At 35.1% G+C, this 24,460-nt stretch overlaps 4 protein-coding genes across 4 annotated transcripts; all 4 read right to left on the reverse strand.

Moving 5' to 3' along the window:
- Positions 1–2,787: 2,787 nt before the first annotated feature.
- Positions 2,788–3,249, reverse strand: LOC132168956 (uncharacterized). The gene has a single exon (XM_059580054.1). The coding sequence runs from the start codon at positions 3,247–3,249 to the stop codon at positions 2,788–2,790; it is 462 nt and encodes a 153-aa protein (XP_059436037.1).
- Positions 3,250–6,491: 3,242 nt separating this feature from the next.
- On the reverse strand, positions 6,492–9,056 carry LOC148587892 (kinesin-like protein KIN-1). The gene is made up of 8 exons (XM_088517630.1): positions 9,018–9,056; positions 8,728–8,768; positions 7,894–8,114; positions 7,725–7,830; positions 7,289–7,403; positions 7,005–7,187; positions 6,867–6,872; positions 6,492–6,674 (listed from the first exon to the last, which is right to left on the reverse strand). Exons 2-8 carry the CDS (start codon positions 8,766–8,768, stop codon positions 6,492–6,494), a joined length of 855 nt encoding a protein of 284 aa, XP_088373756.1. The 5' UTR covers positions 9,018–9,056.
- A 2,953-nt stretch (positions 9,057–12,009) lies between these two features.
- LOC148587893 (uncharacterized) lies at positions 12,010–12,465 on the reverse strand. Its single transcript, XM_088517668.1, has one exon. It carries the CDS (start codon positions 12,463–12,465, stop codon positions 12,010–12,012), a length of 456 nt encoding a protein of 151 aa, XP_088373794.1.
- Positions 12,466–16,146: 3,681 nt separating this feature from the next.
- Positions 16,147–19,087, reverse strand: LOC132168957 (kinesin-like protein KIN-1). The gene is made up of 8 exons (XM_088517745.1): positions 18,974–19,087; positions 18,678–18,777; positions 18,335–18,428; positions 17,552–17,772; positions 17,383–17,488; positions 16,947–17,061; positions 16,659–16,845; positions 16,147–16,340 (listed from the first exon to the last, which is right to left on the reverse strand). Exons 1-8 carry the CDS (start codon positions 19,085–19,087, stop codon positions 16,147–16,149), a joined length of 1,131 nt encoding a protein of 376 aa, XP_088373871.1.
- Positions 19,088–24,460: the final 5,373 nt, after the last annotated feature.

Below are 24,460 nucleotides of genomic sequence, written 5' to 3' on the forward strand. Positions count from 1 at the left end.
GAGTCATCTCAAATGGAACAGGATCTTCTCCAGTCCATTTTAGACTGGAGAATATCTAGTTAATAGTCAATATCTCTTTAAAGAGATTTTAGGGCCATAAATAGGACATATGTCCTATTAATAATAATAATAATAATAATAATAATAATAAAATATTATATATTTTAAAAAAAAAAAAATTGTAAAAAATTAAGGAATAGCCAACCACTCCTGTTGGGGCTAGGGCTGGCTTCGGCCACCCTATGGCCCTAGTGGGTAGTCTGGCCAGATCTAAAAAATAATAATAATTCGTTTAGCTAGGGTGGTCCGACCACTCTCTATGGCTAGACACCCTTTTTTTTTTTTTTTTGGAATTTTTTTTTTTTTTTTTTTTTTTTTTGTAGTGAGACATGTATCTTATTTGTGGCTTTAGAATTTCTAAGAAAAAAAATTAGAACCATGCACTAAATATTTTTTAGTCTATAATAAATTGGAAATAATCCTAATGCATTTTAAATGTGATATGATATTTAAAATTACTAATAAATTAAAATTTAATAATAATCTTCTTAAATTCAATAATAATTTTAAATGTCACATTTAAGATCAATTCTAAGAAGCACTTCATTACTCTCAAACGTGTGAACCGTTAAGCTTGGCAAATCCAAAATATTAAAGAGGTGCATTCGCTGATAGAGCACGTGATTTTAGGAAACCAAATACAAAACATTTCGGAGATTGATGCGAGACTGAAACAGAGGTGAACAGAGGAAAAAAATGGGCTGATTTTGTTTCCAAATTTATTGGATGTAAAAAAGGAACAATAATTTCACCACTTCCTCATTAATATAATCACATCTAACATGTTCTTTCTAAGATGTTATAAGAGCCAATGCGGACATGACAACATACAGTGGCGGAGCTAGACGTTTCAGGGGCTATAAAATAAAAAAAACTGCGTCCTAAAATTTTTTTTCACACTGAAAATTTGATAATTCACACAGTATATGCATCATAAAAAAAAATATCTATAAAAGCTTATAAATATGTGCTCAAATTGATATATTAGAGGGACTGACTCACTGAGGGCAGTGAGGGGGAGAGCCGGAGAGAGGGAGAAGAGGAAGATGCATAAAATTGAGATTTAAGAAAGGGGGAAAACAAAATTTTTTTAATAAATAATATCAGACCATGAAGCCGCCAAAGGCCCAAAATAAACATAAACTGTTTTTTTTTTTTAAATATGGAGGGGCTAGCTGCAGTGCATTGGGCCCTATTTAGAAAAAAAACAAATGAGCTTTTCAGGAGAATGGAGAGGCCCGATTTTGAAAAAAAAAAAAAAAAAAAATCTCAATAAATTAATGCTGATCCCATTTTTTTTAAAAAAAAAAAAAAAAAAAAATTCTTAGGGGGGCCACGACCACGTCTGGCCGACATGTGGCTCTGCCACTGACAACATAGGAATGTTGAAGCCACTGATATTAATTATTTTTATTTTAGTCACATGTCAGCATGAGGGAGAGAAGCCTCCTAGGTGCAGTACTACTATTACAAAGTTCGGTTGTAATGGTAGGATTGTACTAAACCAGAAGAAATATCCTTCAACCCATATAAAATTATACTAAGTGTCTAAATATCTAATATACACATTAAATTTTTAAAGTCATCAATAGCAGTTTGCTAAAGGTTATTTTTTTTTATTTTTTTTTTTTCTTTCGGTTAAACGTTAGACTAACTTCTTTTTTTTTTTTTTTTTGCCCTTTTCTTATGGTTAGAACTTAGAACTTAGAACTAATGTTAAAGTGAAGACCTAACGTCGGCTTAGATAAGAATAAAAAAAATAAAAAAACTTCGTTTTTCTCACATCTAAATTAACAAGGTTAGAAAATTTTAGTAAACTTAAACAAGGTCAAGTTGATAAGTCATATCATAAGCATACCGACATTTTTCTCCATTCTCTGCGTATGTGGATGAAAGTCTAATGCATATGTGATCAAGATTTTTTGGCATATACGATGAAAATTGACAATTGAGTCTTTGTGTTTTGGATAATAATTTGATTAATTTTAATCTCTATTCAATTATTCCATTAATAGAGAGTTATCTAACATTTTAAATTTTTTATTTAAACTATTCATTTATCCCATTAAACGATGTTGTATTTTTAACTATTCATTTATCTCATTAACAGAGAATTATCTAACGTTGTTGGAATTTTTTTTTTTTACACTTCCATAACGATAGTTTCTTTTTTATTTTTTATTTTTCTAAGCCGACTAAGGTTTAACCAAAAAAAAAAAAAGAGTTAACCTTTAATGTGCATGTTAAATGCTTAGATAGTTAACACTATTTTATATGGGTTGAAATATATTTTCATCGGACAGGTTTAGAAAAAATTCATGACCTTGTTGGGCATGTATTTACTCATTGCAGTGATGATGATGGTGTTGACTCCGTTGACTCATGAGCATGCATGCATGCAGGATATGATCTGCTTCTATGCGCAATTGGAACCCCCAAAATTAACATATCAACGAGTAAGAAAAAAAATTCATCACAAACAGGGTTCAATTGAAGAATATTTACAAAAGGAAATAAAAGAAAATCAATAAAAGAAGAGGATTTATACATGTAATTCCGATATTAATTTTACAATAGATTCAATAGCCCTAACCTGAATCTTGAATACTTTTCCATGAAACCCTACTCACAATATCTATGCTTCTACAATCTACACAGCAAGAGAACAATGTGTTCTACGTACAGAGCAAGAAAAACATCATCCGGATCCACGCGCGGCATTAGGATTTAGGCGCATGGCATCATCATCCCAAGGAGCGGCCTCGATCTGATCTGATCGGACGTGGGTGGCGGCGGACGAATACCCATGCGAACATCGTACGCCGCTCGAGTGGTCTCGTTGCTGAGGACCTCCCAGGCCTGGGTGATGAGGCGAAGAGCACCAGGAGCCGCGGTAGAGCGGAACCTGTCGGGGTGCACCAGCTTGACCAAGTTGCAGAAGGCGTTGGTGATGTCGTCGGTGCTGAGAGCAGATGGGTCTCCCTTCAAGCCGAGAACGGCGTAGAGATCGATCTGCCCAAACTTGTTCCTCCTCGTGCCCCAGTAGTGAACGCCGAAGGCGACGTAGTACCTTTGGACGCTACCGAAGAAGGGATCAAGAGTCTTGGCCGAAGTCGCAAGATCCAAGGCCTCTCTTACTTTGCCCTCCCTAAATTTCTCCTCGGCATAGTCTAGCAACTGCTCTGTCATGGCTACCTACCTTCAAACAGGAACTCAAAGAGAAGAAGAAGGAGGAGGAGGTTGCGGCCGGAGCGCTCGCTGGCCGGTAACTCAATCGTCTCAATTCCAGTTAATTTGTGGACCCAATTGAATTAATATATATCACACGTTCTCATTATATTTTCAAATTAAAAAAAAAAAAAAAACAAAACAAAACAAAAAAACTGGGTTACGAACTACCCCATGGGTGTTGGGGGCGGTAGAAAGCCGCCCTTAGGTGCCTGGCCACCCCTAGAAACATGACATATGTCCCTTATGCTACATATTTAAGTCAATTCATGTAGTGCTATATCACATGTGATACCTATGTTTTTTGTGCCACGTGGAAAATAATTAAAATTTGTCAACTCCAAATAAAAGAAAATCGGTTAAAGGAGTGTGTTTTAGATTGCAATTTCACAAACGTAATTTGCATTTTTAAATAATATTGCAAAATGTAAGACATTTAGTATTGCAATTTATATATATATATATATATATATATATATATTGACGGTGAACTTGTACAACAAAATACGTGTCTTTTTTATTTTCGTTCACACAAAATACGTGTCCTAATTAATGTTTAGGATCTTATAATTTCTAACATTTCAGTTAACAAAAGCCATAATATGATATATATAATCTTCATTTGTTGGATAGTCTTTTGGAAATAACACGCTGATATATATATTTTGGTTTCATGAATGTCCTAATTAATTTGTATGTTGTCCTTGGATCGATAAATAAAAAGAGTAAATAAGAACAAGTTCAATTATGATATAAGGGAGTTGAAGGTGCACATTCAAAAAATAAAAAAATTATAATTTTATACTAGAATTATAAAGTATGAAACACACACACATATATATAGGTGAGAATGAATAAATTAAGAAATACGAGTGATAATCAAGACTGAAGCTCTTAGCACAAGAACATTGTTGAATTTGAAGCAAAAAAAAAAAAACATTGCTGAATTTTATTAAGTACATTTATGTCAAGATTAAGGCATGTCATAATTTTTTTTTTTTTTTTTTTTTTTAAAAAAAGGAATGTCACAGGTAAGAGAACAAACCATCAAGGTTAGAAGAATCATTGGATTTGAGCATAAATAAAATGCCGTTTAGATCTCTGCCTCATAGGCTCGCTGCTCTCTTATTCGCCCTTGGCGAATGGCAAGCGTATGCGTATGTACGTAATAAAATAGCCGTTGAGGGAGATAGGAAAAAAAAAAAAAACAAACGCGTTTTTGGGCGTGCATGCGGTACATGCCCGAGATTTTCGCATGTTAAAACGAGTGGATTATTTATCAATTTTACCAGGTGTATACAAAAAGCGCTAGCTGTACGTTGAGACTTGAGTTCTTAGTTGAGTTAAACTCTGATTTCCTATCAAAATTATGAAACCTAATCTGATAGGCTAACCAAGCCGACGTAGGAAACTAGATTGCCGACTTAGGAGAGTCGGTTAATCTCAGGCAAATTAAGGTCGGCGTATATATACCGTATATATGGATATCACACCACACCAGTTCTCTTTCCATCACCACAACACTCATTTGATCCATCTTTGTTGGCCATTCTAATGAAGATCACGGCCATGATAACGCATCCCACTGCTGTTGGTCAAGATGGGATGAAGAAACTTCTTCATGTGCCCACTAGACCAAGAACAAAGCGTCCGCGTAGCAAGAAGATCAGCAGGTCGTGTCTCATCTCTTTTATCAAAAGCCTTGGGCTTTCAGAGGAAGAGTTGGAGGAGAAGATCAGAAAGTTGAAGTATTCAAGGGACTACTCTTTCTTGGATGACCAAACTGTGAAAATCAAACCTTATCTTCGTCGGGATGAGGTTGAAGCTTTTGACCACAACAAGAAGCTTAAGGTCGGTGCTCGAAAAGGGTCTCAAGAATATGCTCATCATGTCAAGCAAAGCCATAACCGTAAGAGCAACAGCAAGAAAGTGGAAGATTTAAACCATAAATACAAGGTTACCACTCAAAAGTGTTTCCCAAAAATTGCCCATCATCGTACGCATGAAATGTCATGCAACTATCGACGTGGTCGTAAAGCTAGCTAGGACGGAATTGAGTCATATTAGAGAGATGTTTTGACACCATCGGCAGATCAAAGGAGTCAACTAAGGACGTGAATTTGAAGAGAAGTTCAAGCTAGAGACATCTTTTCTTTTCCCCTTTTGATGGGGTTTTCAACTTTCTTGTTTTTATTTTTAAATTGTACTATGTTCATGATAAATATATAATATGAGATTTACGATTCAATATTCTACCTGTTCAAGCTAGCCTTTATTTTTGGTGTCAAGAATGTGTACAACGTCGATCTAAGTAATTAACTTATGTACCTTTAAAATTCTACCTTGAGGTCATCTCCTGGTTTTAGTCACCTTTACGAACTGTGATCACCTTAATTTATCGAGTTTAATTCCACCATCATGAACTGTGATCAACTCCTACGTAGCATAATTCCTATGGGCACTACAATGTAAATTAACACAAAAAAATTAAGCATGCATCTCATGCATAGAGACAAATGAATTTGCTGAGAATAAAAATACATACTGTGATCACCTTAATTTATCAAATTTCTACCATCACGAACTGTGATCAACTCCTACGTAGCATAATTCCTATGGGCAATACAATGTAAATTAACATGCACAGAAAATTAAGCATACATCTGCATAGAGACAAATGAATTTGCTGAGAATAAAAGCACAAACTGTGACCCCCAAGTTTTATTCACAGCCACAACCCCTCTTCATAAGAGCATAATTCATAATTCTAGGAATAAGGCCTTGCCGTTTTGCTACGCAAGCACCGAACTGACGCCATCTCCCGGACATCGGTTTTGAGGCTAAAATTAAGTCATACTTTTGCAGCAAAACATCTCTAGGATTTGAGAAGTTGCTCATTAATTGAGCTCGATCACCTTTCACTAATAATCTTAACCAACTAGTTTCTTCGATATGAGCTAGGAATAAAAGACTATTCATTTTCCACTAACAACACAAAATCCAATAATTGCCCTGTTTATTAGGGCATTTTGGATGGCTAACTTTTTTACAAAATATATCTGTGCTTCTTATTATTTTGTTTCTGTTTTAAGAGAATGCAGCAGATCAGATGGTCAAAGATCATATAGTCATGCCAATATCAGTAAAACGTATTAATTCTTGTATGCACTTACTATGCTTGTATTGTATGGTATATATATACCTTATGTGTGCGAGACAGAACCTTGAAATGGCATCTTGACAGAAGAGAATGATCCCCAGAAAATGAAGAAACGGATAATGCCTGAAATCTTATCCAGAACATTTGAAATTATGCCATCTTCCTTGCGGAGTGCATCATGCCTTTCAACGGCTGCTATTCTGTCTTTGAGAGCCTTGTTCTCCCCCTTAAGCAGTAAAATATAAAATATTATAGCTTAGGTGTATCAATACATATATACTTTAGATTGTTCACATTCTCATTATCTGAAATCTCTCTTAATAAGAAGTAACGCGATTAGTCTTGGAGATTGCTTGAAGAAGTAGACTATGAACTTACACTTTGATGTTGGAAGAGAAATTATATATTCAATTCCCACCTTCAGCTTTTCTAGCTTTTTAGAACTTTTAGTTCCTTTTATTTTTTTAATGAGAAGAGGTCAAATAGGCAACCAAAATTCATTGAAATGATGCTTATGAGCCACTATTTCATAAACTAGTGAAAAATTATCACTTACCTCTTCGAAATTAGGCACAAGCTCTTCCAATTCGTGTTGTAATAAGGAAATTGTCCCTAAAGTAGCATCTTCATAACCTGTTTCCAGCTCTTCATCAACCGAATATGGATCAAAGAAAATTCCCTCCAGTATGAACAACTCTTTGAATAATTTCACATTTTCAATATCCAATCTCTCCCTCAACTGTATGAATGAAAGTTGTTTTAGAAACTGCAAGTCATGTAAGACTTTGAAAATGCACTACATTAGGTCATATATTAAGAGTTTCACAATATACTTCTAACCTTGTTTAAAATTCTCTCGCATGATTCATCTTTATTTGGATAGAGAACTTCTTGCTTCTTAGCAAGTTTATCATCATTGCAGTTAACACGTGGTGATGACTTGATATGCTTTGCCCTGCCCCAATATCCATTTCCACAAACAGAACAAAGATCATAAAATTCAACCAAAGAATGTCTATCTCCAGAACCCAAAGCTGAGTTCATGTCGATAATTGGAAACTATTGCATTTCTTTGGAATGATTTAAAGTCTTTCAGAACTAAAAAACTTGGTGAATTATGTAAATTAATATTTGTTGCCATAAAGGAACCAGAGCCACAAAGTAGTACTCTATTAGAAAGATAAGAAAAGTGTCATTTTGCTACTAGGTAAATCTTAGCAATGATAATAGTATGCTTTACTGTGGCCTTAAACACTAAAGGAGTTTGAATTAGCACCTCCCGCCAAACCGAAGAGTGGATAGGCTCTCTGATGCATGTGAAGAGCTCGGTGAGCAACAACACAATAAAGCAGTTCTGGAGTTCCCACCCGGCAAGATGAGAGCTGAAGATCATATCTTACCTACCAAATTGATACATGTACGATGAGGACAGGAGGGTGAGAAACTAACAAGCGCATCCTGGAGAATCCGAGTAAGCTTGGAATCACGATATGGGATGTGGTTTGCTCTGCCTGAGCCACATGTCAAAGCATTTATAACATTCCCAAGGGCTGAGAGGGACTTGTTGATCATTTTAGCTTCTTCAAGAACTCTCCATTCAGCCCCCATTTTCTCCACTTTCTCTGATCCTGCCAAGTCCACAAGAACTAGTTTCCCAGCGTTCACTCTGTCCATAGTTTTGAAATTTTCAAAATTAAATCATTACAACCTTGAACTGATTAAACAAAGTTCATCAAAGTAGAATCAGTCAAATGATCAGCAACTCAAGTTACAAAACAACTGGAGAAAGTATCGCAGAAAAAATTGTCATCTTATATGCTTTGCATCATAACCTGTGGATGTGCAAGTGAGGAAAACCATACGTTTACTTCAATGCTGAAAGAACAAATACTTTATGATTCCACAGGAACTTGTTTGAATATAATCTTGATTTAGAAGTTCAATTCACTAAATGGAACACAAAATGCAAAGATTTACAGTGATAGTGGTGAAATCTTTTTATCTTTTCTAACTAGTGCCCATAAGGGAAATGATTTGTGGTCTCATGATATCTGAACTGTAACTTGTTTAATGGCTGCTTGGAGAGCAAACATATCCATTCTTCTCAGCCCAAAAACAAAGTAGCTATGTTTACATATGTGTCAATTGTCGTGTATATACAAAGTCCAGATGATTGTGTATGTGATGCATGGAGGCATGTATAAATTACAGATCACCAAAAAGTTAACACAGATAAGGATGCCTTTGGAACAATTTTTACACAACTAACTACATGTTACCTGTCCGTAAGTAATAATCGTGCCGTTGATTGCAACAGCATCTGTTTCAATAAGCCAATCATATATAGATCCAAAAGCACAGCATAAGAAGAAGATATTATTTATAGCCGCATTGACATCCTATTAGTAAACCAATCAATTTCCAATCGGTTAAAACCTTCCCTCAATTTAGTCACAATAAAGATGAGTATAATTAAGGATTATGCTGATGAAGTTTTTGAGTTATCATATGCAAAGTACTCTAATGCTTTCCTCTATTTTCTTAGCAGATTAAAGTTTATGAGATATACCTCGAACGATAGGCAAAGTTAGAAATTCATAGACCTCAGCTTGCTAAGATTCCTCATAGAATACCCTATCGAGGCTGAAAGTGAAATCTTCCTCCTTCTCATCCTACAACAAATTTATACAAATTGCTTAAACAATCAAATTGATCACATGCATACACGCACTCATATCACTTCAAATGAACTAAAACAATCAGATTGACACATAAATTCAAATTGCTAAAACAATTAGATTCAGATGCACGGTCATTACTGCAAAATTAAGTAAATCAATGTCGGTGATATAAATTCAAGCAAACTGAGACCTTGAAAAGGAAAGTTTCAGTGTCAATGCTTCGAATACAGACAGTATCACCATGATCTCTTTTCTCTTTCGAACTCAAAGGCCTGAAGCGAGCACAGACCGTTATATTTGACGTACTTTCGTTGTGCTAAAAAGCTCAATTTCCTAAAAACTTGATTCAAACCTGAAAACAAAAGAATGAGAAGTTAAGAATTAATTTACATCTACATTGCAACGTCAACCAATAACAGAATCAGTTGGAAAATAAAAACGAAAAAAAGTGATATGGACCACTGTTTGGATGCTGAGAAATCCAGCGAAAAGAAAAGAAAATGAAAGTTCGAGTACAAAATTGAAGCAATCTAGTTTCGTAATAGATGGAAAGCTAGCATCTATTGGGCTGAATACGCGGATCAAGAATTTATTCAAGTCCTGTTTTCTTTTCCTTCAGTTTCTTGGCAACCAAACAGAGTGAAGAGGAAAAAAATTGAAACAATATCTCAAAGTTCTATTGGAAACCTGAAACCTCGATTTGACCAAATGACACAAACTTTTATATCGATTTGGACGCCAAGAAAAGAAGGAATCGAAACAGAAATCATCATTTTACTCTCAAATTTTCATAAAATCTCGTCCGCACTAAGCCGCTGCAAAAATGATTTTGTAGATGGACAAAATTTATTGGATATAGACAAATAATTTCCTTTCTTTTCTTTTCCTTCTCTGCATTTTCTCAGAAACCAAACAATGACGACAGAGTGAGAGGAATGTACTTTGGTATTGGCGCTATTGGATGTGTTGGCGGGGATCAGAAATTTCAAAGTGGATTTTATAGGAGTAAAAGGAGGAGGGCCACGAGGCAGTGATACAACACTAAATTGAACGGCGTCGTTTGGTTAACCCTGCATCCTATTGGAATTTGACGGTTTTAAGCTCCCTTTGTTTCGACGGTTGGTAAACATTTTTCCTACAAATTAAGCTGTAAGAGTTCCTATAACTTAGCCTTTAAAAAGTAATATATGTCCTATAAGTTGGTGAGAAATACAATCTTTTTTTATTAACATAATATTATTAAAAGAATTTGGAAAAACTTCACTTTAAATTCATAAATTACCACACGTTTTGAAAAGACACTCCTAAATTTTAAAAACTCTTAATTTCACATTATAAACTTTTAATTTCATGCATTGTACTCCCTTTTGTCAGTTTTTAAACGTTAAAAGTGATAAAATTATCATTATACCCCGACTTTAATTTACACTTAATTTTAAATTAAAAATAATAATAATAAAGTCATTATATAAAAAAAAATTAAAAAAAAAATCACAAGGTGGCCCACATCGGTTGGGTCACCTTGTGACCCCCCCCCCCCCCCCCCCTCTTTTTTTCCTTAAATTTTGTTTTTCATTTAAAAAAAAAAATAAAAATTGAAGGTTAATTTGATCTTTTTAGGAGTTGCCGTTAAGGTTTAACAACAAAAAGTGACGGAATGGGTAAATTGCATCAAATTGAAAGTTTGAGAGGTGAAATTGAGAGTTTTTTAAATTTATGAAAGTCTTCTCAAAACACGTGATAGTTTATGGGTTCTTTGTAAAGTTTTCCCAAAGAATGATAATATACACACTCCAAGTTTTTTATACTCTTTTTCATACTTTCTTAAATGAATTTTAAAATTATCATTAGATTAAAATTGAATAAATATCTATCTTAAATTTACAATTTAAATGCAGTTTTGGTATATGTACTATAGGTGAAATACTAACTTGGTACTTCTGCGTCACTCCAAATAAATATCTATCATATGATGTGGTCGTAATTACTAACTCCAAATAAAAGAAAATCAATTACGGGATGCATTTGAAATTTCGATTTCGCAAGAATAATCTACGTTTTTTTAAAAAAATATATCGCAAAATGTAAAGCTTTTGGAATTGCAATTTAAAAAACACTTAATTTAAAATAGAAAGAAAAAAAATCACCAGAATTTTGTTTGTTTTTTTTTTTTTTTTTTTTTTTCTTATACTAGAGAGTGATGGGCTACATTTTTTTTTTCCCAAAAAAATTCACAAAATTGATAATTGGCGTTAACCTATAGCTTTGATATCATATTGAAATTTATAATTTAAGAAAAAAAGATGAGAACAAAGAAGAAAGATCCAGATAATTAAGGTAGTTCGGCCTATGCCCTACGTTAACACATTAAAATGGCTACATTTTTTCTTATTTTTTTTAATTATGTACAACACTCTTATTTATAGAGAAACACTATGAATTACAAATCTTTTCTCCTTTACATTGACAACAATAAAATTAAGAACATACCTGTTTTTAATTTAGATGCAGGTAGAGAATTCTCCTAGCTAGGCGCAGTACTAATGTACTATCATTACAAAGTTTGGTTGACTCATTGCAGTGATGATGATCGTGGTGTTGACCTTCCGTTGACGCATGAGCATGCATGCATGCAGGATCTGCCTCTATGCGCAATTGGAACCCCAAAATTAACATATATATATATATATATCAACGTGTAAGAAAAAAATTTAATCTTTTAAAGATCTAGATAAAGGATGCACAAATTAATGGGATTGAATTGAATAATATTTACAAAAAGAAATAAACGAAAATGAATAAAAGAAAGATAATTCCGATATGTAAATCTTGGTATACTCTGAACGGCCCGTCGACGGACATCGATCATCCACGTAGGATTTAGGCGCATGGCATCATCATCCCAAGGAGCGGCCTCGATCTCTGATCGGTGGGTGGCGGCGGACGAATACCCATGCGAACATCGTACGCGGCTCGAGTGGTCTCGTTGCTGAGGACCTCCCAGGCCTGGGTGATGAGGCGAAGAGCACCAGGCGCCGCGGTAGAGCAGAACCTGTCGGGGTGCACCAGCTTGACCAAGTTGCAGAAGGCGTTGGTGATGTCGTCGGTGCTGAGAGCAGATGGGTCTCCCTTCAATCCGAGAACGGCGTAGAGATCGATCTGCCCAAACTTGTTCCTCTTCGTGCCCCAGTAGTGAACGCCGAAGGCGACGTAGTACCTTTTGACGCTACCGAAGAAGGGATCAAGAGTCTTGGCCAAAGTCGCAAGATCCAAGGCCTCTCTTATTTTGCCCTCCCTAAATTTCTCCTCGGCATAGTCTAGCAACTGCTCTGTCATGGCTGGCTACGAAGAGAAGAAGAAGAAGGAGGAGGAGGTTGCGGGCCCGGGGAATAAAAACGATCGAGTACGTGGAGTAATATTTAATTATGGTCCCTCTATATATAAAAGAGAAATGTTTGAATATAATAAAAATTCTACATTTTGCTTATAAAAGTTCACGTGGCAAGATGCCACTTCATTTTTTTTAGAAGGAAAAAGATAAAACAAGAAGAAGATGATGTGGCTCTTGCCACATGGACTTTTATGGGCAAAATATGAAATTTTTATTATATTATAGCATATCTCTATACAAAAAGAAACAGATCCTCTCAAGTCTATTTTAGATTAAAGAATATTCCGTCGGCAGGGCCGGCTCAATGGCTAGGCCACTGAAGCAGTCGCCTAGAGCCCCCCGTTAGTAAGGCCCAAATTTTATTTTTAATAAGGCCCAAAAAAATATTTTAATAAGGCCTAAAATTTTTTAAAATTTTATTTTAACTGAAAGCCTAATTTTTTTTTTTTTTTTTAAAATAAGGCCCAAAAGTTTTTCCCATAAAAATTTAAGGCCTCTACAATAAGGCCTCAATATAATAAGCCCATTATAAAATAAGACCAATTAACCAAAAAAACAAATATGCCACATCAATTTTTTGGACAACTAGTTAAAAGTTAAACTTAAAAGTCATGAAACCACAATAAGAATGAAAATAATAATAATAATATTATTAAAATAAATATTATTTAATTAATATTTAAATATTAAAAAAATAAGGTCTAATTTCAAAATTTCGCCTAAGGCTCCCAAATACATCAAGCTGACCCTGTCCATTGGTCTGGGGTGGCTCCGGCCACCCCCATGCCAAGGGCCAAATCAAAAAATAAAAAATAAAATTTTATTTATTTTAGATCTGGCCCCCAAGGGCCAAGGGGAGGCCAAAGCCACTCTCCCAACCTCACTGGAGTGGTTAGCTACCCTTTAATTTTTTCAAATTTTTTTTTAAAAAAATATATAATATTTTATTTTATTTTATTAATGTTCATAATATATATATTGACGGTGAACCTGTGCAACAAAATACGTGTCTTTTTTATTTTTGTTCACACAAAATAGGTGTCCTAATTAATGTTTAGGATCTTATGCTTTCTAACATTTCAGTTAAAAAAAGCCATAATATGATATAATCTTCATTTGTTGGATAGTCTTTTGGAAATAACACGCTGATTCTGGTTTTATGAATGTCCTAATTTGTATGTTGTCCTTGGATCGATAAATAAAAAGAGTAAATAAGAACAAGTTCAATTATGATATAAGGGAGTTGAAGGTGCACATTCAAAAAAAAAAAAAAAAGATTATAATTTTATACTAGAATTATAAATTATGAAAAACACACACACACACACACACACACACACATATATATATATATATATGAGAACAAATTAGCAAATACGAGTGATGATCAAGACTGAAGCTCTTAGCACAAAAACATTGTTGAATTTGGAGCAAAAAAAAAAAAACATTGCTGAATTTTATTAAGTACATTTATGTCAAGATTAAGGGATGTCACAGGTAAGAGAATCAACCATCAGGGTTAGAAGAATCATTGGATTTGAGCATAAATAAAATGCCGTTTAGATCTCTCATCTTTGCCTCATAGGCTCGCTGGTCTCTTATTTGCCCTTGGTGAATAGCCAGCGTATGTACGTAATAAAATAGCCGTTGAGGGAGATAGGAACAAAAAAAAAAACGCTTTTTTGGGCGTGCATGCGGTGCATGCCCGAGATTTTCGCATGTTAAAACGAGTGGATTATTTATCAATTTTACCAGGTGTATACAAAAAGAGCTAGCTGAACGTTGAGACTTGAGTTCGTAGTTGAGTTAAACTCTGATTTCCTATCAAAATTATGAAACCTAATCTGATAGGCTAACCAAGCCGACATAGGAAGCTAGATTGCCGACTTAGGAGAGTCGGTTAATCTCAGGTAAATTAAGGTCGGTGTATATATACCGTATATATAGATATCACACCACACCAGTTCTCTTTCCATCACCACAACACTCATTTGATCCATCTTTGTTGGCCATTCTAATGAAGATCACGGCCATGATAACGCATCCCACTACTGTTGGTCAAGATGGGATGAAGAAACTTCTTCATGTGCCCACTAGACCAAGAACAAAGCGTCTGCGTAGCAAGAAGATCAGCAGGTCGTGTCTCATTTCTTTTATCAAAAGCCTTGGGCTTTCAGAGGAAGAGTTGGAGGAGAAGATCAGAAAGTTGAAGTATTCAAGGGACTACTCTTTCTTGGATGACCAAACTGTGAAAATCAAACCTTTTGACCACAACAAGAAGCTTAAGGTCGGTGCTCGAAAAGGGCCTCAAGAATATGCTCATCATGTCAAGCAAAGCCATAACCGTAAGAGCAACAGCAAGAAAGTGGAAGATTTAAACCATAAGTACAAGGTTACCACTCAAAAGTGTGTCCCAAAAATTGCCCATCATCATACGCATGAAATGTCATGCAACTATCGACGTGGTCGTAAAGCTAGCTAGGACGGAATTGAGTCATATTAGAGAGATGTTTTGACACCATCGGCGGATCAAAGGAGTCAATTAAGGACGTGAATTTGAAGAGAAGTTCAAGAGACATCTTTTCTTTTCCCCTTTTGATGGGGTTTTCAACTTTCTCGTTTTTATTTTTAAATTGTACTATGTTCATGATAAATATATAATATGAGATTTACGATTCAATATTCTACCTGTTCAAGCTAGCCTTTATTTTTGGTGTCAAGAATGTGTACAACGTCGATCTAAGTAATTAACTTATGTACCTTTAAAATTCTACCTTGAGGTCATCTCCTGGTTTTAGTCACCTTTACGAACTGTGATCACCTTAATTTATCAAGTTTAATTCCACCATCATGAACTGTGATCAACTCCTACGTAGCATAATTCCTATGGGCACTACAATGTAAATTAACACAAAAAATTAAGCATGCATCTGCATAGAGACAAATGAATTTGCTGAGAATAAAAGCACAAACTGTGATCACCTTAATTTATCAAGTTTCTACCATCACGAACTGTGATCAACTCCTACGTAGCATAATTCCTATGGGCAATACAATGGAAATTAACACAGAAAATTAAGCATACATCTGCATAGAGACGAATGAATTTGCTGAGAATAAAAGCACAAACTGTGACCCCCAAGTTTTATTCACAGCCACAACCCCTCTTCATAAGAGCATAATTCATAATTCTAGGAATAAGGCCTTGCCGTTTTGCTACTCAACACCGAACTGACGCCATCTCCCGGACATCGGTTTTGAGGCTAAAATTAAGTCATACTTTTGCAGCAAAACATCTCTAGGATTTGAGAAGTTGCTCATTAATTGAGCTCGATCACCTTTCACTAATAATCTTAACCAACTAGTTTCTTCGATATGAGCTAGGAATAAAAGACTATTCATTTTCCACTAACAACACAAAATCCAATAATTGCCCTGTTTATTAGGGCATTTTGGATGGCTAACTTTTTTACAAAATATATCTGTGCTTCTTATTATTTTGTTTCTGTTTTAAGAGAATGCAGCAGATCAGATGGTCAAAGATCATATAGTCATGCCAATATCAGTAAAAAGTATTAATTCTTGTATGCACTTACTATGCTTGTATTGTATGGTATATATATGCCTTATGCGTGCGAGACAGAACCTTGAAATGGCATCTTGACAGAAGAGAATGATCCCCAGAAAATGAAGAAACGGATAATGCCTGAAATCTTATCCAGAACATTTGAAATTATGCCATCTTCCTTGCGGAGTGCATCATGCCTTTCAACGGCTTCTATTCTGTCTATGAGAGCCTTGTTCTCCCCCTTAAGCAGTACTAAAATATAAAATATTATAGCTGAGGTGTATGAATACATATACACTTTAGATTGTTCACATTCTCATTATCTGAAATCTCTCTTAATAAGAAGTAACGTGATTAGTCTTGGAGATTGCTTGAAGAAGTAGACTATGAACTTACACTTTGATGTTGGAAGAGAAATTATATATTCAATTCCCACCTTCAGCTTTTCTAGCTTTTTAGAACTTTTAGTTCCTTTTATTTTTTTAATGAGAAGACGTCAAATAGGCAACCAAAATTCATTGAAATGATGCTTATGAGCCACTATTTCATAAACTAGTGAAAAATTATCACTTACCTCTTCGAAATTAGGCACAAGCTCTTCCAATTCGTGTTGTAATAAGGAAATTGTCCCTAAAGTAGCATCTTCATAACCTGTTTCCAGCTCTTCATCAACCGAATACGGATCAAAGAAAATTCCCTCCAGTATGAACAACTCTTCGAGTAATTTCACATCTTCAATATCCAATCTCTCCCTCAACTGTATGAATGAAAGTTGTTTTAGAAACTGCAAGTCATGTAAGACTTTGAAAATGTACTACATTAGGTCATATATTAAGAGTTTCACAATATACTTCTAACCTTGTTTAAAATTCTCTCGCATGATTCATCTTTATTTGGATAGAGAACTTCTTGCTTCTTAGCAAGTTTATCATCATTGCAGTTAACACGTGGTGATGACTTGATATGCTTTGCCCTGCCCCAATATCCATTTCCACGAACAGAACAAAGATCATAAAATTCAACCAAAGAATGTCTATCTCCAGAACCCAAAGCTGAGTTCATGTCGATAATTGGAAACTATTGCACTTCTTTGGAATGATTTAAAGTCTTTCAGAACTAAAAAACTTGGTGAATTATGTAAATTAATATTTGTTGCCATAAAGGAACCAGAGCCACAAATTAGTACTATATTAGAAAGATAAGAAAAGTGTCATTTTGCTACAAGGTAAATCTTAGCAATGATAATAGTATGCTTTACTGTGGCCTTAAACGCTAAAGGAGTTTCAATTAGCACCTCCCGCCAAACCGAAGAGTGGATAGGCTCTCTGATGCATTTGAAGAGCTCGGTGAGCAACAACACAATAAAGCAGTTCTGGAGTTCCCACCCGGCAAGATAAGAGCTGAAGATCATATCTTACCTACCAAATTGATACATGTACGATGAGGACAGGAGGGTGAGAAACTAACAAGCGCATCCTGGAGAAACCGAGTAGGCTTGGAATCACGATATGAGATGTGGTTTGCTCTGCCTGAGCCACATGTCAAAGCATTTATAACATTCCCAAGGGCTGAGAGGGACTTGTTGATCATTTTAGCTTCTTCAAGAACTCTCCATTCAGCCCCCATTTTCTCCACTTTCTCTGATCCTGCCAAGTCCACAAGGACTAGTTTCCCAGCGTTCACTCTGTCCATAGTTTTGAAAATTTCAAAATTAAATCATTACAACCTTGAACTGATTAAACAAAGTTCATCAAATTAGAATCAGTGAAATGATCGGCAACGCAAGTTACCAAACAACTGGAGAAAGTATCGCAGAAAAAATTGTCATCTTATATGCTTTGCATCATAACCTGTGGATGTGCAAGTGAGGAAAACCATACGTTTATTTCAATGCTGAAAGAACAAATACTTTATGATTCCACAGGAACTTGTTTGAATATAATCTTGATTTTGAAGTTCAATTCACTAAATGGAACACAAAATGCAAAGATTTACTGTGATAGTGGTGAAATTTTTTTATCTTTTCTAACTAGTGCCCATAAGGGAAATGATTTGTGGTCTCAAGATATCTGAACTGTAACTTGTTTAATGGCTGCTTGGAGAGCAAACATATCCATTCTTCTCAGCCCAAAAACAAAGTAGCTATGTTTACGTATGTGTCAATTGTCATGGATATACAAAGTCCAGATGATTGTGTATGTGATGCATGGAGGCATGTATAAATTACAGATCACCAAAAAGTTAACACAGATAAGGATGCCTTTGGAACAATTTTTACACAACTACATGTTACCTGTCCGTAAGTATTAATAATCGTCCCGTTGATTGCATTAACAGCATCTGTTTCAAAAAGCCAATCATATATAGATCCAAAAGCACAGCATAAGAAGAAGATATTATTTATAGCCGCATTGACATCCTATTAGTAAACCAATCAATTTCCAATCAGTTAAAACCTTCCCTCAATTTAGTCACAATAAAGATGAGTATAATTACGGATTATGCTGATGAAGTTTTTGAGTTATCATATGCAAAGTACTCTAATGCTTTCCTCTATTTTCTTAGCAGATTAATGTTTATGAGATATACCTCGAACGATAGGCAAAGTTAGAAATTCATAGACAGCTTGCTTAGATTCCTCATAGAATACCCTATCGAAGCTGAAAGTGAAATCTTCCTCCTTCTCATCCTACAACAAATTTATACAAATTGCTTAAACAATCAAATTCACATGCATACACGCACTCATATTACTTCAAATGAACTAAAACAATCAGATTGACACATAAATTCAAATTGCTAAAACAATTAGATTCAGAGGCACGGTCATTACTGAAAAATTAAGTAAATCAATGTCGGTGATATAAATTCAAGCAAACTGAGACCTTGAAAAGGAAAGTTTCAGTGTCAATGCTTCGAATACAGACAGTATCACCATGATCTCTTTTCTCTTTCGAACTCAAAGGCCTGAAGCGAGCACAGACCGTTATATTTGTCATACTTTCGTTGTGCTAAAAAGCTCAATTTCCTAAAAACTTGATTCAAACCTGAAAACAAAAGAATGAGAAGTTAAGAATTAATTTACATCTACATTGCAACGTCAACCAATAACAGAATCAGTTGGAAAATAAAAACGAAAAAAAGTGACATGGACCACTGTTTGGATGCTGAGAAATCCAGCGAAAAGAAAAGAAAATGAAAGTTCGAGTACAAACTTGAAGCAATCTAGTTTCGTAATAGATGGAAAGCTAGCATCTATTGGGCTGAATACGCGGATCAAGAATTTATTCAAGTCCTGTTTTCTTTTCCTTCAGTTTCTTGGCAACCAAACAGAGTGAAGAGGAAAAAAATTGAATAAAGTCATTATAAAAAATAAAAATAATAATAATAAAAATAATAATAATAAAGTCATTATAAAAAATAATAATTTGGAAATTGGAAATAATAATAATAAAAAATAAAAACAAATTAGGAAATACGAGTGATGATCAAGACTGAAGCTCTTAGCACAAAAACATTGTTGAATTTGGAGCAAAAAAAAAACAACATTGCTGAATTTTATTAAGTACATTTATGTCAAGATTAAGGCATGTCACAGGTAAGAGAATCAACCATCAGGGTTAGAAGAATCATTGGATTTGAGCATAAATAAAATGCCGTTTAGATCTCTCATCTTTGCCTCATAGGCTCGCTGGTCTCTTATTTGCCCTTGGTGAATAGCCAGCGTATGTACGTAATAAAATAGCCGTTGAGGGAGATAGGAACAAAAAAAAAACGCTTTTTTGGGCGTGCATGCGGTACATGCCCGAGATTTTCGCATGTTAAAACGAGTGGATTATTTATCAATTTTACCAGGTGTATACAAAAAGAGCTAGCTGTACGTTGAGACTTGAGTTCGTAGTTGAGTTAAACTCTGATTTCCTATCAAAATTATGAAACCTAATCTGATAGGCTAACCAAGCCGACGCAGGAAACTAGATTGCCGACTTAGGAGAGTCGGTTAATCTCAGGCAAATTAAGGTCGGTGTATATATATATACCCCATATATAGATATCACACCACACCAATTCTCTCTTCATCACCACAACACTCATTTGATCCATCTTTGTTGGCCATTCTAATGAAGATCACGGCCATGATAACGCATCCCACTACTGTTGGTCAAGATGGGATGAAGAAACTTCTTCATGTGCCCACTAGACCAAGAACAAAGCGTCCGCATAGCAAGAAGATCAGCAGGTCGTGTCTCATCTCTTTTATCAAAAGCCTTGGGCTTTCAGAGGAAGAGTTGGAGGAGAAGATCAGAAAGTTGAAGTATTCAAGGGACTACTCTTTCCTGCATGACCAAACTGTGAAAATCAAACCTTATCTTCGTCGGGATGAGGTTGAAGCTTTTGACCACAACAAGAAGCGTAAGGTCGGTGCTCGAAAAGGGTCTCAAGAATATGTTCATCATGTCAAGCAAAGCCATAACCGTAAGAGCAACATCAACAAAGTGGAAGATTTAAACCTTAAGTACAAGGTTACCACTCAAAAGTGTTTCCCAAAAATTGCCCATCATCTTAACTATCGACATGGTCGCAAAGCTAGCTAGGACGGAATTGAGTCATATTAGAGAGATGTTTTGACACCATCGGCAGATCAAAGGAGTCAATTAAGGACGTGAATTTGAAGAGAAGTTCAAGAGACATCTTTTCTTTTCCCCTTTTGATGGGGTTTTCAACTTTCTTGTTTTTATTTTTAAATTGTACTATGTTCATGATAAATATATAATATGAGATTTACGATTCAATATTCGACCTGTTCAAGCTAGCTAGCCTTTATTTCTGGTCCTATTTTTAGATCTAAAAAGCTTTAATTTCTAAAAAGTTCTCTGTTAAGCGTTTTTCACTTCATATATAGGACGGTGAAGGCATGAAGTTTCATTTCTTCTCATCGGAGTCATCAGACTCAGACTCATCACTCAATATTACATTCATTGCTTTAACCTTAGATATGATTTTCTATAATTAGGGCATTCGGCCTTGTACATTGTCTTATAATTTATTCATTACATTCATGACATTGAATGCCCTTTTTGTTATTGTCTTTCCTTTCTTGGGAGGCCCAATTGGATTGGGATCCCCGACAATACCTATGGTCCCAGGGGGTCGCGTCGGCCACCCCCTGGGCCCTAGAGGGTGGCTCCGGCCACCCCCAAAGACCAGTTGGGGGTGGCCGAAATCACCCTCAAGGGCCCCAGGGGTTTGTTCGGCCACCCCCTAGAGCCAAACCCATAAATCAAGTTTATGGATTTGGCCCTAAGGGTTGGCCGAACCACCCCCTGTGGCCCCATGGGGTGGCGTCGGCCACCCCCAACTGGCCTTTGGGGGTGATTGATGCCACCTCCTAGGCTGAGCTAGGGTGGCCGGCTACCCCATTTTTTTTTTAATAAATTTTTTATTATTATTTTATTTTTTAAATTTAAATAATATTGTATTATTTTATATTAAGTGGGACACATGGCAGGTTGGTGGCTGTTGGATGAAAATGAATGGCTAGGATTTAAAAATAAATAAATTGATGGGCAATTTGATTGCTATTGCCAGGGATCCCAATCCGGCTCAACAAGAATCTCCTTTGAACTTCTCAATCAAATCAAAGGTCTTATTATTCTAATTTTTAAAGGACAAAGTTTTCCTCCAAACTGAGTTGGAGGACTTTCCTTTAACCTGGTCTATAAAAGTAACATGTGTCCTTTTTTTTTAAGGTAAAATACATTTTACTCTCTGAACTATCCACCCATTTACACGTTTACCTCAAATGTTTAAAATGTGATACTTGACCCTCCAAACTTTCAAATTGTTGCAATTCGACCATTTTGACTTTTTTTTTTTTCCAAAATGCCGCCATCACATATTTTATTTTTTATTTAAACAAAAAAGTTTTTTTTTAAAAAAAAAAGAAGAAGAAAAGAAGCCTGGGGTGGTTCGGCCACCCCCTTGGGCCAAACCCTCAAAATACTTGGAATGGGGGCATTTTGGGAAAAAAAAAAAAAGTCAGAATGGTCGAATTGCAACAATTTGAAAGTTTGGGGAGGGGTCATGTGTCACGTTTTAAACATTATAGGTAAAAGTGCAAATACGTGGATAGTTCAAGAGGGTAAAATGTATTTTCCCATTTTTTTTAATAACATGTGAGATGCACATGAGTTTTTAATAAAATTTATTCCAACTTTGTCCTTACTATTAAATAAACATGTACATCTCACATGTTCAAGGGACACATGTGCATCTCACATATTCCTCTAACCCAGTTTGAAGGAAAACTTTGTACATTTTTAAATTTGAGGAACTTTTTAGACTTAATGGCTTAGACCCAACAAGCTCATTTACTTTCATAGAATTCAAATCCTTACTCTCCTCTATAGCTATCACTTTAAGTCGTCTAAACTTTTCAAGTAAAAACCTCAAGATTTTCCTCACAATCCTATTGCCAGGAGTCTTCTTCCCTAAATTAAAAGTAGAATTAACAGTATCATTAACCTGAGCATAGAACTCGTCAAATGGTTCATCATCCTTCATCCTAATTTTCTCAAACTTAAATATAATGTTAACATCTGAAGTTTGGAGTTCTTTACAATCTTTGTACTTTCATATATAGGTAACCTTTAAGATTTCCCCTACTTCCTTAACAATCTCTCACAAGGAAATTCGCTTGAATTCCTTGGAAGACACAATTAACTATATATGAATATGGGCAAGGCATAGGTGCGGTAGTTCAAAACGATCGCATTTTGGTCAATAAAAAAATAATTTTTTATATTAAATATTAAAATAATCAATAATTAAAAAATAAAAATATTAAAAAACTAAAACTCACCCACTGTCTCTGACTCTCCCATCTCTCTCTCTCTCTCTTTCTCACCCTCTCTCAACCCTCTCCCTCTATTCTCTCTGTGTTTCTGAAATCTGCTAAGGAGAGGGAATTAAATAAAGAAAAGAGAAGAAGAAGAAAGTCAAGAAAGGGAACAGAAGAGATTAAGAAAATTGGGGAAAGGAGAAAAGGAATTAGACGGTGGGCGAAGGCCCTTGGGGTGGTCCGGCCACCCCCCAATACCAAACCTTTTTGTTTTTGTTTTTGTTTTTTGTTTTTTGTTTTGCCTTTTGGCCCTTGGGGGTGGCCGGACCACCCCGAAGCCGGCTATGGGGTTGCTCCAGCCACCCCCTTGGCCAAAATGGGGTGGTCCGGCCACCCTATTTTGGCCCAGGGGTGGCTTTCATTTTGATTTTAATTTTCCTTTTTTTAAAAAAAAAAATTTAATAGTTTTAGTTTTTTAATATTTTTATTTTTTAATTATTGATTATTTTAATATTTAATGTAAAAAATTATTTTTTTATTGACCAAAACACGGTCGTTTTGAACTACCGCACCTAAGCCTTGCCCTATGAATATCGCATTCGGACCTTTGCTATTCCAATTGCATTCATTTAACTCATCTTTGGACCATGCATCAACATGAGCGTCTAGCCGTTTCCAGCCATTCTCAATAGAAGTCTATAGACATTCATCCAAATATAATAGACATAGTTGTTTCGATCAAAGTAAGGAAGGACAAACAAAGACAATGATTGAGCCATTAACGTCGGAGGTCAAAGATCACACCTTGAAAATAAATCCAAACGGAGTGTACAAGGCTCTAATGCCAATTGATAAACGTGTTTAGACCCTAGAGAATTGTTATGTCAGTTTATATTAACTCGTAAGTGTACGAATCAATTGTAGTTAATAGATTACAGGTGCAAGGTCGATCCCACAGAGAATTGTATTTTTTAAAGCAAATTTAAATCTAAATTAATTGAACCCTAACATAGTTCCAAATTTTAAAAGATTATTGTTTGAATGAAAAATCAAAAGCATAAGCAATTTAATCTGAATGTAATCTAATGACGAAACACTAGGGTTTCAGAATCCGCACTCACAAATTCATAGCAACATAATTCCATGATCTATAGTATTTCTCAAAGTTCTCACATGTAAATCTTATATTTGTTTTACTATCGCATCAAAGAATTAATCAAAGCATCCCATGTATCCATACATAACCCAAATCACAAAAGAAATCCAATAAATAATTAAATCATTAACTGTATCCGTAAATCACAATAAAATATCCAATTTTCATCCAAATATCAATTGTATCAAGAGAATAAATCACAAGGGAAATCAAATTTTTAACAAAGAAAACTAAGCAATCAATTGTATTGAATAATCTTAAATCATCAAGTGTATCCTTGAATCACAAAAAATATCTAAGAATTATTCAATCCAATTGCGTTAAAGTAAAATAATAGGGCAATTAAATCATTAAATTGAGAAACATTACATACAT

The sequence above is a fragment of the Corylus avellana genome, chromosome 1, assembly GCF_965113065.1.
Source record: "Corylus avellana chromosome 1, dhCorAvel1.hap1.2, whole genome shotgun sequence".
NCBI classification, from domain to species: domain Eukaryota; kingdom Viridiplantae; phylum Streptophyta; class Magnoliopsida; order Fagales; family Betulaceae; genus Corylus; species Corylus avellana.

What these genes read in the sequence shown, in the direction of transcription:
- LOC148587893 (XM_088517668.1), bottom strand. Translation starts at nt 12,465, where the DNA reads ATGACAGAGCAGTTGCTAGACTATGCCGAGGAGAAATTTAGGGAGGGC.
- LOC148587892 (XM_088517630.1), bottom strand. Translation starts at nt 8,768, where the DNA reads ATGCTGTTGCAATCAACGGCACGATTATTACTTACGGACAG. An exon ending in CGATTATTACTTACGGACAG is followed by an intron (nt 8,115 to 8,727) that starts GTAACATGTAGT and finishes AACTATGGACAG; the next exon opens with AGTGAACGCTGGGAAACTAG. An exon ending in GCGAGAGAATTTTAAACAAG is followed by an intron (nt 7,188 to 7,288) that starts GTTAGAAGTATA and finishes TCATTCATACAG; the next exon opens with TTGAGGGAGAGATTGGATAT.
- LOC132168957 (XM_088517745.1), bottom strand. Translation starts at nt 19,087, where the DNA reads ATGACAAATATAACGGTCTGTGCTCGCTTCAGGCCTTTGAGTTCGAAA. An exon ending in ACTCTTCGGTTTGGCGGGAG is followed by an intron (nt 17,062 to 17,382) that starts GTGCTAATTGAA and finishes ATATTGGGGCAG; the next exon opens with GGCAAAGCATATCAAGTCAT. An exon ending in GCCTAATTTCGAAGAGGTAA is followed by an intron (nt 16,341 to 16,658) that starts GTGATAATTTTT and finishes TTTATATTTTAG; the next exon opens with TACTGCTTAAGGGGGAGAAC.
- LOC132168956 (XM_059580054.1), bottom strand. Translation starts at nt 3,249, where the DNA reads ATGACAGAGCAGTTGCTAGACTATGCCGAGGAGAAATTTAGGGAGGGC.